This window comes from Anser brachyrhynchus (assembly GCF_964034855.1).
Source record: "Anser brachyrhynchus genome assembly, chromosome: 5".
NCBI classification, from domain to species: domain Eukaryota; kingdom Metazoa; phylum Chordata; class Aves; order Anseriformes; family Anatidae; genus Anser; species Anser brachyrhynchus.
The window spans coordinates 3,646,473-3,664,885 of NC_137699.1; the positions used below are offsets into that span (position 1 = coordinate 3,646,473).

At 43.2% G+C, this 18,413-nt stretch overlaps 1 protein-coding gene and 1 long non-coding RNA gene across 18 annotated transcripts in view; one reads left to right on the forward strand and one right to left on the reverse strand.

The window, feature by feature from the left end:
- Window positions 1-18,413, reverse strand: part of TUB (TUB bipartite transcription factor) — a 148,152-nt gene that overhangs the window by 49,334 nt on the left and 80,405 nt on the right. For 3 of the 15 annotated variants that reach the window (XM_080595832.1, XM_080595836.1, XM_080595831.1), the window contains exon 1: window positions 12,619-13,074. The exons of 11 other annotated variants lie outside the window; for them this stretch is intronic. In XM_080595832.1, coding sequence (XP_080451958.1) covers window positions 12,619-12,656 — 38 coding nt within the window. In that variant the 5' untranslated portion in view covers window positions 12,657-13,074. Of the gene's footprint in view, window positions 1-12,618; window positions 13,075-18,413 lie in introns of those variants that run through there. One more of the 15 variants, XM_080595833.1, reaches the window with a different exon arrangement.
- Window positions 13,258-18,413, forward strand: part of LOC308196645 — an 89,377-nt gene continuing 84,221 nt past the window's right edge. For all 3 annotated transcript variants that reach the window (XR_013952321.1, XR_013952322.1, XR_013952323.1), the window contains exons 1-2: window positions 13,258-14,789; window positions 18,304-18,409. This is a non-coding gene — a long non-coding RNA (uncharacterized lncRNA). The remainder of the gene's footprint in view (window positions 14,790-18,303; window positions 18,410-18,413) is intronic.

An 18,413-nucleotide genomic window follows, 5' to 3' on the forward strand; every position in this document is an offset into this window, starting at 1 on the left:
CAAAAGCAATCTCCACTGGGGACTGAAGCACCACAGCCAGCCTTGTCAGCGCGCACACAGCTCAGCCTGCTAACTCCCTCATAGGAAACATTTTCAATTAAAATGTGGGTAAAATCTGGATAGAAATGTGTGATTATCAGACTCATTGCTGATTTCCTAGAACAGGAAGCAAATCACACCATGCAAGTAAAAATACATTCAAAACATTTAGTTATCGGAGGGTTAGGTTTTCTCCTGGGAAGCATGGATCTTAATGCTGCATTTTGCATAAGGATGGTAGGCAGAAAGCAGCGAACAAGTGCATCTCTGGAAGTTTCTGGAAGATTTTTCATTTCCGCAGTGGTTCTGTAATAAAATTTGACCAGAGCACTCAAACTTCAAATTCCTTCACTGACAATTCACTATCTGTATATTGAGATTTTGCTTGGTTTCTTAAGGAAGCAAGACATACTCATTCATAATCTTTTTCTTTTTTTTCTCCGGTTGATTAATTTCAACTAAAATTGAAGAGGGGGAAATCCTTCAAAAACACCAAGTTGAACAGGTCTCATGAAAAAGGTGGTGGCAATGTAGAGGCAAAGACCTTAAATAGCCTCAACTCAACAGTATTAGGGGAGTAATGAGAACCTACAAACACATTATGAGCAACAGCTAGAGGAATCCTGGCTTCAGGAGCTACGTTGATCCTCAGACCACTTCTTACAGGTATATGCAGAAGATCCCCTCCAATCTGAGCACACTGTGAAGAAACTATCCTGGATTCCTTTTTTCTTGGCTACACATGCATAGTTCTCATTATCCCTACCTGGATTTCTTTATGAACAGGCAAACAGAAATATAAAAGCAATAAAAAAGACAGTCTGTGTTAGAGGCAAGAAGGATGGAAGTGGAAGATAAGTAATAACACAATTCCTTCCCCAGTCTTGCTGCTGACCTTCCATCCCACATTTCTGCTCTAGGTGTAGTGTCCCCATTGCAACCCAGGCAAGGTGCCTCTGCCTGCACACCATGTCCCAGAGCGACACCCAAAATGCGGCATGAGAGGGTAGAGACAGGACAGGGGTGCACCACAGCACCCCGTTACAGTGCAGCCAGCTCACGGGGGTAACACTGAGCTCACAAGTCATGGCCACACCAAAAATCACCTGGTGTGTGCCAGGAAAAGGAGGCAACAGTAGAAATAATAGGCAAGCGCATACTCTGAGACAGAAAAAGCCATAACTGACAAAGCTGGAGAGCTCTTTTAACCATTTCAGCTGTCATTAAACCACTTCTGGCACTGTGGGAAGCTATTTCTAAGTGCATTTGAGAAAGGCTGAAAGTATCATTTTAGATATTGGATCACTGGGGGGAAAAAAAAAAAAAAAGAATGACAAAAGGGAAATAAGATTCCCCTTTGGGTCTAATCAACATTCACACATCAGCAGATGTTTTTCGACTCCTCTCAAATAAAAACATATGCCGGTATACCTTCTGGTTTCTTTATTGAACACTAATTACCGACTGCACAAAAAGTCTAATCAATGCAGCATGTGATCACTCTTATTCACACATTTTTCACTCACAACCTGAGTTTGTATTTATTAGGAGAGAAAAAGATAAAAGGTTCCAAGGTGAGCCATTTCAGCTTGCAGGATCACCCACCAAATGTCATTCAGCTTCCTTTTGTCAGATGCAGACAGCTCCCTCTCCTTGATCTTTCAGCACCTACCCAAAACTGGAACAGGATGATGCATGGTTCAGCCCAGGAATTGCAGAAAAAAAGTTGGCTGGCACAAGGAAGCCAGAAACACGTAAGGCAGCAATAGGTTTCCCCACCTGACCCTGCAAAAGTGTTTGCCATTCTGGAATAGCATTGTACTGCTACCAGTGCTTTTATCTTTATCCACAGCAAACTGGGAGCATGTCGTGTGTTTCTCTGGCTTGCAAGCCCCACAACGGCGACCACAGTGGCAATCAGTGTCTGCTTGTGCACACGGCTGAAGTAACGCGTGTTTGCAAGCCATGCTGCTCCCCTGGGAACTCGTCTGCTCTCCCCTGTGTCCATGTGCTGACAGAAGGACCTCGGCTTGAATCTGAAATCTATTTTAGAAATAATTATGGTGACAGTTCGTGATTGGGAGCACAGACCTGAAATCCTCATCAAATATTTATCTGCTTTATCACCATTAAAAGATAATTTTTAAAGAGATGGAAGATTATAAGGAAATACTGCCACTGACTTACTGACAAATTTAATCCAACCCATGTTATCTCCAGGCACTATCCTAGTGGCACATACATGTCTCTCCCCAAAACCAATATCAGCAAGCTGACAGCTCACCAGACAAACACTACGGATCCAATTTCCAGATACAGAGGACTCGCACAAATGGGAAAGAGCCACAGAAAGAAGCTGAATAATTTCCTTAAGTATTGAGTATCATTAGAATACAGAGGTAGGTATTTTGTGATGCAAAAAGAAAACACATGCTGTTCATTTCACAAAGCAAATAACTTAGGGAATGATTAACAGGAAATCAATCATTGTTAGTTATAGATCTATTCTAATGGATGGAAAATAAAAAATAAGGAAACAAAATCATAGCCATTTTGATGAAAAATTAGATAGGAGTTATTGAATACAAAACAAAAAGCAAAATCATACACAACCCCATCTTTCTAATTGCTGTTTATTGCAATATGCAGTCATGTTTAGCATCGTTAGTCCAAGCGCTTGTCCATAGCAAATGCAATATTGCAGAGCTGGCTGTAAACTAAAATCCTTTGGGCTGAGTTTTCATTTCAATACACAGAGAATTACTTTGAGGACTCCTAGCACTGTTCGTTGGGTGTATTTACAATTCATAATGCAATGCAGTGAAAACTTCTATGCCTGTAATACATCTTAAGTTTTTCTTCAGAATAAGCTTTTCCAGATGAGAATGAGTTGTTCTTGCCAAACAACGCATAAAAACTGCAATGTGTTATATGCTGTTTGCCTTTTTGACTAGGCAGCACAATAGTCATTCTCCTACCTTCTCTCTCCACCACATTAAACATTTTCCACAGAATCTTCAGATTTTCAAAGAGGCTCGTGATTAGGAAATAACAGCAGCAGAGAATCAGAGTGACCTGAGCAGTCTTGAAAATCCAGCCATAAATTCTTCAAGTCTTACCATGTAGTACTATTCTCTATGCTTTGCAGGCCTACAGCAACCTGATGCCAAAATACAACTATTCTGCATGTATTCTTAAATCTTCTATTTCAAACTGTTTTTAGTTTAGTGGAATGCAACAAACAGTCGGTAAACCAAAAGTCCAGCAATGGAGTGGTCGTTTCCAATGAGCTCCTAGTTGCCTTACTAACTCCTTTCTTTTTCTTTTTCTTTTTTTTTTTTTTTAAATGGTTTATATTAGTTGGTATCACTTCAATGAAATGTTGGCTTTCAGAAATTACAATTTAAGCAAAATTAATTTTTAAGATGTAAAATCTTTCATACCGAGTCTAGAGTTCACTGGGTTTTTGGCCAGAAGTCTTTGTAAAATGAATGCCAATTTATCAGACCTAAATCTTGCAAACTCAATGACCTCCAGAGTTTCTGGGTAAAATTTCTGAGACAGAAAAAGGAAAGGACAAGCCCACCCCACCACCACCAAATAACCTCAAAGTCCAGGCATTCATGCAGGATATTAGAAATCCTTCCTAATGAAGGAAACACACCAGTCAGAGACTTGAACTTGCACATCCCACCTTCCAGCCTATGCAAACATAGACATCATGTTTTCAATAGAATAATCTTAGAAATCATTCCGATGCAGGGTGCACAGAATGAGAAAATTCTTTTTCCCTTCCCGTACCATTCAGTACACCACTCAGTGCAACCTCTAACTTGCAAAGCCTCATAAATAGAGCATTAAATGAATAAGTAACAGAAAGTGCATCAGAATCAAAACAGAAAGAAAAAATGGAAGGAAGGGAGAAAGGAAGAACCATTCATTTCATTTTAACTTCTCCTGTGTTGTTTTTTGTTGATCTTTAAAATCTGTGAGTGATATTCGAGCTGAACTAAGTAATTACCAATTTTTTGAGATGCTTCAATAGTACCAGAATACTATTCTATATTGTGTTTAGTAGCTAGCATCCATCTTCAAGGATGCCTCAAGCATCTAGCAATGTCTTGATATCTGATCTTTTTTGCACTGACATGATGGCTTAGTTTCTCTGGGTATTAATATATTGTTCCATAATTAATATACCTGGCATATCCAAAAAGAATTAACCTCATATTCTGAAAAGCCAGAGCCTAGATTAGGTAGATCATGATAGGGTGTCTAGTGATCGTAAGAGCCAAAAATTAACATTCCCACTTTAAACCAAGTAATGAATTTTAAATTAAAAGTTACACCTACGTTGTGATCTGTGCTCTGATACTGAGCTAGCTGAAAACAACCTAACTCATACTGGAAAAAGTTTAACTACCGTAATCCATAGCTCCTCACAGGTGGAACTGCATTGCTCCTCAAAGGAGTAAATCACTTCTGCATTTTGATATTGTGCAGCTTTCAAGATCTGCGTTAGCTCACATGCAGCTCGTCCAAGTGCCTCTCTACTGCACTGCAGTATGCAGCATGGACATACCACAGAGATATACAGAAGGAAAGAATTTAACCAATTCTCCACCAAGCAAAGCTATAAAGCTATAGGGTTCTTCACATCTATATCATTGCGGAGATCTAATGATGCACCAAATGCAGAGGCACCTGAGCTCTGCCTTAAGGGCAGGCCATAAAACAAAGCTAGAGTTATTCTAGGGCCAGCACAAAAACTTTGTCTAAGACCTTGTACTTCACTTGTTAAATCTGCAGCAACAGCCAGTGAAGTGATTTAAAATTCAGGACCTTTGAATAATCAGTTACCAGGGTCTGATTCACTGGTGTGTATAGACATCTTCAATGTCACTTAACATTGCTCTACAGATGCAGTGTCCCAGAAGATGAATTATTTCCCCATATACCTGACCTAAAATTTTAGGTAGACGTATAGAACTTCACCTAAGTCTGGTAAAGCTTGTTTAAAGAAAATTCATACTCCTGGCTTGAGTCTTGGCATTTACATCTACCAAAATTGGTAGGATGCATTCCAAGGTATAGTAAGTGTCTCAGTTTTTCAGCTGCCACTCAACCTGAACTAGGCAATTAGTCCAAGTCATCATCCAGACAAGTTACCTGTTAATTTCTACAATACATCCAATATTTTCCTCAAGTTTGCAGAAGTGAGAATTGCGACACCTTGCAGTATTATTTTTTTTATTACTGCAGTCAAATGAAAATGCTGCTGTATTAGAATCAGTTAGCAACAAACTACTCTGGAAAAAAAAAAAAAGATTAATTTTCCTTACACTTTGTGCTGTAGCACAGGTATGCGTTAATGGAAATACCTAGCCTTTAGCTTTATTCATTTTGCTTTCAAACTGATACCCAATTTGGAAGACAGATCTGTTTTGATCCTTTTGCTAAACATGGATCAAACCCTGTATTTCACTTGCAGATACAATTTCCAACTTAGTCATCATTTGAAGTTAATCAAGGCATTTCCTCATCTTGTAATTTCTCACCTGCAGGTAGTTAGAACTATGATTACAATTAAAATTACCATTAAAAACTTCATGCTGTGGTTTCATTACCCGTGTCAAAGGAGTTATATTAATTATGAATTACAATATTCACAGAGTTGTGTTAACATGCATCTCAACAGGAATCATGAGATTTCCACTGAAATCTACAATTCAAGGCTAAATTTGGGTAAGCACCTGAGAACTCAAGTTAAAACTCCATGGAAGAATGACTCGGCCACTCAAGTTGTCAGAGAGACGGATCAGTACATTGGTCATGAACACAGAGTGCTCACACATTGACATCAATGCATTATAGGCTGCTGGTCGTTACTCGCTCAGCTAAAACACGAGCTCAGGAAAAGGTTTTGGAACCAACGCAGTTCCCTTCAAAGTCAACTGAAAGACTCTCACAGCACCTCTTTGTGACTCCTTCCAGCAAGTAACCAGGTGTAATTACATGTAAGGCAAAGGGTGGTGTGCGATAATACGGCATTCCTATCTCTGGATATAAGGGCAGTAGTCTGGCTGCACAGAGACAGCATCCAAGATCTGCAAGGTTCTTGTACTGGCAGAAGCAGCTACTGTTCTCTCCTGCACAAGGCCATACTGCATTTCCCCAAAGGAAGCCTTTTAAATTGGGTCACTTGTTCCTTTTAAGGATAAATAATAAATAAATTGGTAATCTCCCAATTTATTTGCAATCTGAAAATGTGAAAGCCATCTCTGCTACAATCTCTGAAAGGGAAAGTAAAAATATATTTTATTTTCTTATTAATGTAAAAGAATAAAATATGTATACATAGAGTAAATTAACTACAGAGTAAAACAAGCATTTGAACCTTCATATATGTCACAAAGCTAGACGACGTAGACATAAAAATTATTCAGAGATAACCCACAATATATCCACAGTTACTGCACATATATAAATCAAAGTCAAAGTCAAGTGTTAGATAAAACAAGCTGATGTCAGCAAAAGAAACTGGTTCCATCTTTTATAAAGTGCCTTCATACTTTTCCGAAATAATTACTTGTCTTTCCACCTTGTCCTATAGTTACATTTGCATGCTCCATATACCCTTCTCTGGGAGAACTTTTATCTATTTAAGTGACTGTTCTCTTACTTCCTATTTTCTTAAGATCAGAACAGACAGCCAAAAGAAGCTGATGATCATATATCTATAACAAATATGAAAGCAAAAAGAAGCATGCAGCCAATCACCCTGATCTTTCTGTGTGTACCTTGTGCCCTTCTCTTCCACCTGTCTTCTAAAGTGAAAGTTCTTCAGACTGAAGACTGTCTCGTTGTGTATCTGCATACTATTACCACGATACAAAGCACCCAGAGAGATGCTGTATTTTCAGCTGACAGTCCTCAGGAGTTCTTGGTATCATCCTGCCACTATGTCTTGGTTAAAGAGGTTGCAAAACTGTGGAAGAACGGTTCTTCAGCTCCCCATGGCCACCCATTTGCACAATGCCGACCATCACTGAGAAGGGCATCTCCTAATCCCAAGTACTGACCATCATGTATCACAGCGACAAGAGCTTCAGCAACAAGTGAGATATAAACTAAACACTGATTTAACAGACTTGCTTACAGCAAGAACCTTAGAATAAATTGCTGCAAATACTGAAATTAACTCTTAATAATCTGAAAAAAAAAAAAATAAACTTTAAAAAAATTGCAAGCTGTACTAACTACTTAGGTAATACAATGAGAAGTTAGGGTGGATTTATTCAAAAGTCACAAATAATGAAATACAAATTAAATAAAGACATTTACAGAGAAGGAGATTTGCAGGCACCATGCAGCTGGCAAGACACAATTCTATTGTCATAAGCAAGCTGAAAGTGGGAAAGAGAGAAGGAAACAAAGATAGTCGAGGACAGCAAGATTTAGGGACAAATGGCACAAAGAAATCTGTTCATAAAGAGAAAGAACAGAAAAAATTGAATTAGAAAATAAAGTCATCAGCATGAAGGAAAGAGGAACAAGGAGGAAGTGTGAAAAGAATCCAGCTCTCTAGAAGGACAATTTTTAGTTACTAATAGAAAGTACCACCTTCCAGAAAAGCTGCTGCTTGCACGTCTAAATGCAGGCAGCTTTAAGGGAAGTCCAAAAACCCTCAGGCGTAAGAGTCAAAACTGTCTGACTCGGGGAGCTGAGAGAAGAGACATAACATTTCATATCCATTTTCCGTCTGCAACCCAAATCTGGCACAGATGGCTCGCAAACGATTGTCACTGCCAGAAATCTGCAAACAATTGTCACTACCAGAAACCCACTGGCCTATTATGAAATGAGTTTTACTCTCAGCCTGGATGTTGATACCGCAAAGGTGGCTGGAGGTCAGAACCCTACAAGGCAGCTGGGCAGTCACTGTCTGTCTCACGGCCCAAAGCGTACCCTGCTCGAGGCAGAACAGTCCCTTCAGCCTCACCCCCCGACTCAGATCCCCCTCCAGCCCACTGCAAAGCACAGGGTGACTCGGTTCCACTCCCAGCTCAGTTGCTGATCTCCCTTGAGCTGTGCCCCATTTCCATGTGAGCCAATTCCCTACAACCTCCATTGGTCTTTATTTCCCTCACCGGCAAAACTGAAGCGATATTTTATTTCCCTCCCCCTGCTCCCTGCCTGGTTGATGTAGGCTATGGGCTTCAGGGTAGCAGTTGCCTCTGACGACGTGCTTGTACAGCTCCCTACCACCGATGCCAGGCACAACAAGGCTTTGATCTCAGCTGGAGCCGCTACGCACTGTGACAGTAACACCTATATATGAGCACAGACCCCCACTAAGAGAGAGCTCTAACTTAAATGCGTTAACAGCTCGTGACCAGGCTAATTTTATACATAGCAATAACCTGAGACAAGACAGCCTAATTTAGAGCAGAGCAGACACATGTTCTTTGTACCTTTTCCTTTCGAAAAAGCAAAGCTCTTATAAATTATCAATGCCATTCCCCACAGGAGGCAGCTGAGAGCAAGCTTGCCTGCGCTGTGATGCACTCACCATCACAAACTGCACCTTGCAGAGGGGGTGAGCACTTTACCTGTGCTGCTGCCCTTAAGATAGATATTATACCAGTATTTCAAAAAGCACGTAGAAACAAGCGTGGGACACCCTTCATCTTCATGTGCATTCCCGTTCCAGAACTTGTTTACACATCACGCTTTCAGAAATCTTCTTAGCTGCTCTAATTGCTATGATTCATGAATTTACAACACAGCTCTGCTCCAACACAATTTTCATCCGACTGCAGTCCCTCACCTTGCAAATAAATATGTAGCGACTCTTTATAGCTGCAATTTCTAAGCACAACCTTAAAACTTCAGAGCAAATTCATAAAAGCTAGGAAAATTGAGCCTCCTAAAAAATGTCATGCATAAAACTACGTATATTATTATTATCACCCTGTATATATCAAGAGGCACGATGCCACTGCGTAAGCACGCTGCGGATCGCTTCATACAGTGCCTTCTACTCAACGTGTACCCCGTGGCACAGCCCGCGGGTTCCTGCCGGCCGCAGCAGCTCTGTCCCCACAAATCCTCCCAGAAGCACACAGGCGCTGTGCAGCGATCCCAGGGGACTGGCGGCAAATTTACTCCTATGGGTCCTACACTTTTCAGCTGAAAGTCTTTATATATTTCTCATTAAACAGCTTAGATAGTTTTATAAAGGCTGCTTTAAGAGGTACAGTATGAAGACTTATTGCTAAAGAAGCGAGTAAGAACATAGTAATAATAGGCACTAGGACCTTACTCCAAGCATATTGATGCTTTTATCTTAGGCGGCAACAGCTTCTTTTAACTGTAGCTAAGTAGTATGGGGAACGTCCTTACTTATTTGAGGCACAACAGCATAAAATAAAAATGAATATCTTGATTTCAGAAATTCCCTACATTAAAAATGAGTTCAGGAAAACAATGTGAAACTGAAACATATTTCTAAACTAAAAAAATGAACTTCCCTGAATCGGTAATGATTCCATCCATTTTTGCTGTGTATTTTCTACTGGAAACTGCTAAAGGATCCCAAAGCAAAATACCACCATGCTTGAGAATGCAAATCCTAAAGAAGTTCTCCCTTACTCCCAATGGCCATCCGGAGTCACCTTTATGGAAGGGAGAAGGAGGGAAGAGTACATGAGCTACAAATGATTTTTTACTTAAATCTGAACTATTTTGATTCTTTGTAATAAATGACAGAGATATTCTTAAAATGGTTTCAGTTTTTTTGTTTTGTTTTTTTTTTTTCAAAGAAAATTGTAGGCAAGTATACCTGGCGTGTAGTCATGTAAGTAAGGGCTTAATCATATGCTTGAATTTCTATCTATGAAATAGCTTTTTTTTTTGAAAATATATGCAATGTATTTAAAAAATCATTTCTTAATTATATTTCATAACATTAGCAAACTTGAATCTCCTATCCTATGACTATTAGTGTTTCAAAAACAGAATGCAGAAGAGAAGAAAATGCATTTAGGGCAAAATGCTGAAACACACAAATAATATGAACCTTTCATACACCTTAGTATGAAAATGCTTGCACTAACACTGAAAGAATTGTTTAATGTTTTTTGTTAACTCACCCAAAATGTTCTCAGCATCTTAAGAGCATAATCTGATTTGTGAGTTTTGGACATGCTTAAACACATAACATATTGCACATATTGGACATATTGCTTAAAGAGTTGTGCAAGACACGCAGAACTGACTCCCTCTGGATCATGTCACTGTAAGGAAAACTGTTACATTTTGCTAAAGGAAAAAACACTTCTCTGAGTTAATTCAGGTATATAGCTGCGCATACACTCAAGGAGGAACAATGTAGGTTTAGGAGTCACGCTGCTATTTTAAAGTCTGTGCTAATGTTGAAACAGCTTTGCCTAGCTCAGAGAATGGCTTGCAGCATCTCCTAACACAGAGTGCATCAGTGAGGCTCAGGCTGTCTCCTACTTCTCTACAGACTTCGGCACGCCCAACAGCCTGCGTCCTGTCCCCCACCCTCGCAGCAGCACTGCTGGCTGTCACATGCCGTCCAGGCCATAAAGGGGGCAAAGAACAGGCCCCTGATCTCTCAGAGTCTGCAGCTATGGGACTCGCTACAGCAAACAAGAATCTGAAGCAACAAGGCAAGTAAGGACGAGGCAGTTTGCTCCCAGAGAGAAGATGAAGTATTCCAAGGGGTGTACACCTGGCTGCTCCCTCACTTTGCATGTTTCACTTCCACAAAAGGCTACTTTGACCTAATTTACAAATAAAATGTTTTCAAACATAATGGCAATTATATACACATTTGGAGACTACTGTTTCCCAGATAGGCATGTTTAGGGGATCCTGGAAGATGCATGTTCAGCAAGATTTGCAGAGACAAACCTCTGGCTCTGGAATTAGCTCTCTGTAGATGGAAAAATAAGCCAACTCCCTTGAGAGAGCTCAAATTATAGTAGAAGTCTAAACCAAGACACGTCAGAGCAGAAGCATGGTTTGTTTGCCTTTTGGTTTGAGGGGCTTCTTAGCAGTTGCTGGCCATAAACACATGGTTAACATTCATGAAGAATACCGTATTAGAAAAAATACAACTATTGTCATCAGTGTTTCTCTGAAGATCTACTGTTTTGTCTCTGCTTGCTTCTCTGAACTGCACTGAACAGAAAGAAAAAAGATGCTTTATCTCCTTCTTCTAAGCAATTGCTACAAACCCAGCAAACTTTTAGTATTGGCCTCTGCAGAGCCTTGTGTATAGGGAGAGAAGAGGCAAACAGTTAAGCTGCTGCTGGGAAGAGCCATGAACAGCTGTTCTTGTGGTATTTTTGCCTTCATTACATTGGCTTCAAATTGCATCAGAATGCATCAGCTAGTCATTTTTGAAGCCTTATTGCCAATTCCTTACATCTTTTTAAAACGTGTGCTCTGAAAGAGCTGCTGGAGAGAGCAGCAATATTCTTGGGTTCACTGTAATCAGTTTTCATTCTTTCTGATTCCTCTATTGAACGATCATGCACACAGATTAAAACAACAGCCTTCTGCTTGTGTGCCCATCATTTTTTTTCTTTGTATCAGGGAGTGCTTTATTTGTGTTTAGGTTGAACTCGCTGTGGCATATGGTCGCTACAAATACCGTCGTTTAGAATGAGGCAAACTGCAACTGACCTGCTCGAACAGCTGCCTTTGTTTTAAAACGCGCTCCGTAAATATTTTTAAGCTCCCGCTTCTCTAGAGCTAATAAGCGAAGTGCTGCGCGCGAGTGTACCCGCGTGGCTTTATTTACAACCAAGGAACGCACCAAGCGTGCTGTGCTGCCTTATCCAGCGCACCCCTCCCGACCGCGAGATCTCTTCTTGCAATAGCCTCGTTTGAAAAGAAGACTTGAAATAGAAAAACAGAGCCGTAGGGCCGCCAGCCCGAGCGGCAGCTTGGGAAGCGGTGCTCCGGTCGCTCCCCGGCACAGGCCGTCCCCCCGGGGCTCCGCACCCCTCGGCTCACCCGGGTCGCAGCCGCGCCGCCGCCCGGCCCGGGGCAAGCAGGGGGGGCCCGGCCGGGGCGGCCCCAGCGCCGCCAGGCCAGGCGAGGCGAAGCGAGGCGGTGCCGATGCTCCCCGCACCCCGGGCCGGCTCCCGCTGACGCACGGGGCTCCCGGGCAGCGGCCGCGGCGGCCCCGGTAGCTTATGGCAACGGCGGAGCCAATGGCAGCCGCCCGCCGGGCGCTACCATGGCGATCCCGCTGCTCGCCATGGCGGCAGCGCCGGCCGCTCCGCGCTCACGGGGACCGGCGGCCGCGCCCGTGCCGTGCCCAGCCCAGCCCTGCCGCTCCGCGCTCTCGGCGGCACCCGGGGCGGCGGGTGCCCTGCGGGGCCGGGGCTGCGGGGGGAGCCGCCCTCGCTGCCGGCGGCGGGGCAGCCCCTGCCCGCGGCTGGCGGCTCCCCCCGGGGAGCAGCCCCTCAACTTGGCGGAGCGGCACCGGCCCGAGTCGGGAGGCGGGCGCGGGGCCCCCCTCCCGCAGCGGCCGCTCACCTGTAAGGGATCCAGTCCGCCTGGTGCCTCGAAGTCATCTCTCCACGGCGGCGGTTCCCGGAGCCGAGGGGGGGGACGCGGCCGCTGCTGCCCGAGTCGGATCCCGCCGCGGCACGGGCGCGGGCAGCATCCTCCGTCCGGGACGGGGGCGGACGGGGCGCCGGTTATCCCGGCAGCGGCCGCGGATACATCCCCCCGGGGAGGGCTGCCGGCAGCGGGCCGGGCTGCATGGGGAGGGATGGGGAGGGGGCGGCCGGGGGCAGCGGGAGGCGGCTCCCGGCCCTTCCTCCCTGCCCGGAGCAGCGGCGGCTGAGGCGGGTACCGGGGCGGGGGGCGAAGGAGGGGGGCGGAGGGCGGGCCGGCGGCGGGCAGGGAGAGGCAGCGCCGCGGCCCCTCTACCCGCCCGCCCCCCCGCTGCCGCCGCGCTGAGGCATCGCCCGGGCAGGGCGGGCCGGGCCGCCCTCCGCGCCGGGCCCGCCCCTACCCCGTCAGCCGCGCCGCCACTGACTCACGGCCGGCGCCCGCCCGGCCACTGGGCATGTGCGGGGCGGGAACGGGAGCGGGGCGCCTCGGCTGAGGGGCTCGTGACGCCCCGCTAACGGCCGGAGCGCGAGGCGGGTAACGGCCGAGCCCCGAGGCGGGTAACGGTCAGGCAGCCCTCACGGCTCGGCCCGGGCTTGAGCTCTGCCCAGTCGAGCCTCGCCTCAGCAGCAGCACCCAGAAATGCCAGCAACTCGACCCAAAATGGCTGAGGCGTCTCGGTCTGAGGGCTGCCAGTGACGGCTTAACGCGGTTAACGGAAAAGCGAGGCGTTCGGTGTCACCGAGCTCGGGAGCTCCCCGGGCAGCCCCCAGGCACCGCATCGTCCTGGCAAGAGCAGCTCCTCTACGGCCTTGCAGGCGCAGCAGAAGTAGGGGCTATTTAAACTGTTAATTCTACCATGGAAATCGCTTCTCCTCCCATTAGTCTGTTTCTGGCTCTACGCTTGTTCGCTCACCGAGTGAATAAACCAGAAAGGTAACTGTATCGTTCACTCGCCTGAACTTTTGAAAAGCTGTTTCCTATAAAGCCAGAATCCTGAATACAAACACTCATGGAGCGAATAAATACGGTCTGAAGAAAGAAAGAATCAATGAAAAACATCTCTCCTATTTGTTTTGAATAATTGCCATCGGACCCCTAATATCTGGGAAGTTTTTTCTGTTTTGTGTATGGAAGAGAGTTAAAGAAAAAGACAGGTTAGCTGAAGTCACCTTTGTGCACAGAATGGGCAGTGTGGAATAAACCGTCAGAAAATTTAGTGTGGCACCCACTGCACCCTGGAAAGGCTAAAATAGAGAGGAGCACCTAAGTGAGAGAGACACGAAGCTCTGACTGGCTAAGCCATCCCCAAATCAGTGTTGGTGCTCTACTTTTGGTGGTGTGAACTCATGCGGAAGAAGGACAGTACAGGTTATCCCACTTCAAGGTACTGCAGAATTGGAAGGATGAATCATTAAGAGTGTGGAAAGGTGCACATCTGAGCAGAGAGTGGAAAAAACTTCACCTAAGAAAACAGAGACAAGGAGTTTAAAAGTAAGCGTCTAGAAAAAGTTGAGAAGAACAGCAATTCTGGTTCTCCTGTTTTCATAGCATAAAAAACAAGGAGGCATTTAATGACATTATAATTTAGAAAATTAAACACAGATTGAAAGAGATACTTTTTCAACCAATGTAATTGTATGGTAGTTTACTACCAAAGAACATGTCTAGTAGGGCCAGGAAACCAGCAAGAGCCAACAAAGCATGCTTAGCAGATACCAGAAATGTTACTGCATCATTCACTCTCCAGAACTTTTGAAAAGCTGTTTTGTTTAAAACCAGGACCCTGAACTTAAACATTTTCCAGAAGTCAAAATGAGATCTGCCATTAAGGAAGAGTTCTCTCAAATCTGTGTGGATGAGATAACTTGCTATTGCTTGACCGGCATCAGACATCGGACTTGACAGACCCCAGTTCCCATTGGGCACAATCTGGAACTGTAAAACAACATGCCTCACCAGCCTCACCACCTGTGTTACAAACGTGAGGAGGCAGCTGCAGGAGAGAGATGCCCATCTCCCGCTACCATGCTGCTGAGGCTTCTGTAGAAAAGAAGAAATAAAAGAAGAGTCAAAAGCCCTCAAGACTGGTAATTAGAATATCCATTTTCAAAAAGCCCTAAGTGTAAAGTCTGATAGATGAGCTAGTGCACACATCAAAAAGATCCCTCTGAACCTTTGAGCTATATAAATCATGGAAGCGCTTACTGTCATTTAAACAGCCCAAGACTACGTTTGTATTAACAAATACAAAACCTACAGGGTTTCTAGATATTCAGAAAATGGAAGACCATCAGGGTGTCCTGGAAGATGGGAATACACAGCAATTAGCTTCCACGTAGGGAAAGCTGATATGGGAAAGAAGAAATATCAGGAAAAGTGTGTGAGGAGAAGCAGAAACAAAAACGGTTTTCTTTGCCATTTTATCTCCTTTTGTAGTGTTTACTTACCTTCCCAACCCTCCTTTTAATCCTCCCCCACACTGATTCTCCCTCAGCCGATTTACATCCCAGGTCACTCGCTTTTGTACTGCCTCACTCTTTCTTACCGGCAATACTCTGTCCCCGTTTCTGAAGTGCATGGGCTGAGCAGAAAGCCCGCCACAGCTAGTGGCATCAGGGCAGGGTTACTGCCTAAAGTGTACATTTTACTGTGTGACAAGCCTCAAAATTGCCCTTGAGGTGCAGACCTATTCACTTACATTTCAGATAACGTTCAGCAGCTCAAAGACCTGGCTTTTGCAAGTGACGGTTTCCCCAAGTACTAATACTAAAAAAAAAATAGGAAAAAACAGCAGGTAGCAAATAGCCCTTATATGCAATAATAATTTCTAGATGCTATCTGTAAAAATAATTGTACTTCTCAAAAGCCATACTTAGTTTCAGATACCAGCATGATGGGCAACGTAGTCTCTTAGAAAAGCAGTGCTCTAAAGGTTAAATGTATATATATAAATCACAGAAAGCAACAATGTAGATGCAAACCTATCTCCTCCATTGACAAATGCATCTCATCATCTTTATGTACGTTGTGCTACCTTGCCAATTATTCCTATTTTGTTCTCTATGTAAAATAAGTGTTCTCCTAATACACTTCTGATTGAAATGATAATACAACTACATATAACAGTTGAAAACACCTGCATTTGCAACTGAAAGTCTTCTGGCAATCTGGGTAGACAGCATGACATCAAAGCAGGAGGACTCTTTTGAAAGGGGTAGGCAGAACCTAAGCAAGCTCTGAAATAAGAGCCAGATATAAGCTCTTTCCTAAAAGCACAGAAAAAGGAAAAGTGTAATAATGAGCACCATGGGTTTTATTTATTTGTGGACCCATCCTGGTTCTGTGCTGTGGTGCAACGCATATCCAAATTCACACTTCCTAAGTCATCCACAAGACTTGTTTGATCTTTACTTTTTAGGTCTTTTAAAAGGACAAATGCGACAGTTTGTCATCTCTGGATTAGCTCAAGCATAGCACAGAAAACACTTCTATTCAGAATTCTAAATCATATGATATCACAAACAGGACAGATTTCACATAATTGTGTAAACCTTCTGGGTTTTCCTTTATCAGCTTGGATATTTCTAACTTTAAGCTCCAAATGACAAGAATTAGCGATGTGTTTGTGCTGGCATAACTTCAGAAGTGGTTGTGTGTAGATTTTTCCATTCCAATATATCTAAAAATTAAGCCATCATATTTGAAGCAAAACCGTGCCAAGTAAAACTTATCTGCATTCATTACAAAATTAGAGCTCCTAGCAGGGTTCATGAACTTTTCTGCATTAAGCTCAGATCAGGTGCAAATGTATCTAGGATATTTTGTTTGTTTTAAAAGTCAAGCTGCACCTAACCAGGGCCAGATGCAAAATACAAGGTTTAGTATAATGAAGCAAAATTCAGCAGGTTCAGCGGATTTCTTCCCAAGCAGTGAGTTTTGGAATGTGTTTAAACAAGTTCAGAATAAACTCCAGGGAGAAGATTAAGAGTGTTAAAATTTTCACAAATCAAAACAAAGAAAAAGCTCACACAATGAATAAAATCAAAGTATTGAATGGCAATTTTCTGATCCGCAATTTTCTGATCCTTGTTGTGGGCTTTAGATGAGGCTTACACCAAGTTCACATTCCTGGTGACTTTGAACAGAAAAAAGTTCAAGTTATATCTTCTTGTTTCTTGAAGAAAACAAAAATGCTTTATTTTTTATATCCCAATTTCAACCATAGCTAGAAAATTATGTGGTAAAGGTGAGCAATTTGGAGATAAAACTCTGCAAAGGAGACAAATTTTTATATGAAAGATTCATTGCAGCCTTTACATGGTTGATCTTCTCTCTCAGCTCACTTTTCCTTACTGTATTTCATCTATTCTCATTCCAGTAAGTGCATTTGTGTTTCTTTATTGTGAGGCTGTGAAGCATAAATACCAATTGGTAAGACACTGAAATAAAAACTGTTCCGCAATATCAGAATAGGGTTCCCTAGCCTCCCAAACAGTATGTTTTCACTTTAGTCTCTTCAGTTTGAACTTGTCAAGCTCCACTGAGATCCTGTCTAATATGAGTGTTTTGGTCATTAATATCAAGGCCAGATTGGTTGGCGCTTTGGGCAACCTGGTCTAGTGGAAGGTGTCTGTGTCCATGGCAGGGGGTTGGAACTGGATGGTCTTTAAGGTCTTTTCCAACCCAAACCATTCTATGATTAAGCCAACGCTTACATCCACATCTTCCTATAAAGAAAATAAGTTTTAAAAAATGTTAACTTTAGAGGAGTTAAGTGTTTGCTGCTGGTGGCCTGCTTTCAACACCTGCTAAGTAAGTCTTTAATTCTAGTCTCGTAGCAGATCTTGTAACGACAGCAAGCATCTCTCTCAAAATCTTGCACTGGATATATATCCAATGCTCTGATTCTCCACTGTAAATAATGAACCCTGGTACTAAGGTGAAAAAAAAAGTCTCTTGCACAGAGACAGACTAACCTATGTGATTGTTGTACAAGCGTCATTGACGCTTGAGCAAGAAACTAGCGTCATCACCATTTGAGATCCTGTTGTCTTTGGAATTGCTGTCCCATTGAACACTCATCCAAATCCAGTGGGACCACTAGAAGTGGATTCTGCTGTATGCTCCCTTCAGCCTCCCCTTTTTACTGCCCTCTAACATTATTCCAATATGCAGATACCAGAAAGGATCGCGCAGAATGAATTTTCCTATGATAGTGCTTAAATACAAAATTGGATAATCCCATTTCAGCATATATCCCATAGGCTTTTGCTTTTAAAGTTCTTCCCCCACTTTGAAGGTTATTATTAAACCAAAATTTGCACACTAATTCTGCTCTCTCCTCTTGCACTGGTGGTTTTTGAACTTTTCTGAACCATTCACACTATTTGTGCGTCAGTCAAAGCAGCTAGAATACCAAGTCAAAAAGATGTTGTCAGAAGAGACTCTTAGCAGCTATAAGACAGGCCTGTATTCATAGCAAACTAAATCACAGTTTGGTGCCCAGCAAAATTATAAGTCACTTCTTGCCTGTTTTCCCCTCGTAAAAATCAGTGGTAGTTTTCAATTCCAGCTTTATTATTGTTTTTTTCTCCTCCACAGTGTCTCAGGATGGTTGGTGATAGAAGACATCTTTGGAGATCATCTTGCCCAGCCCCTCTGCCTAGAGCTGTGCCAGCTACAGCAGGTTTCTCAAGGCCATGGTCAGGTAA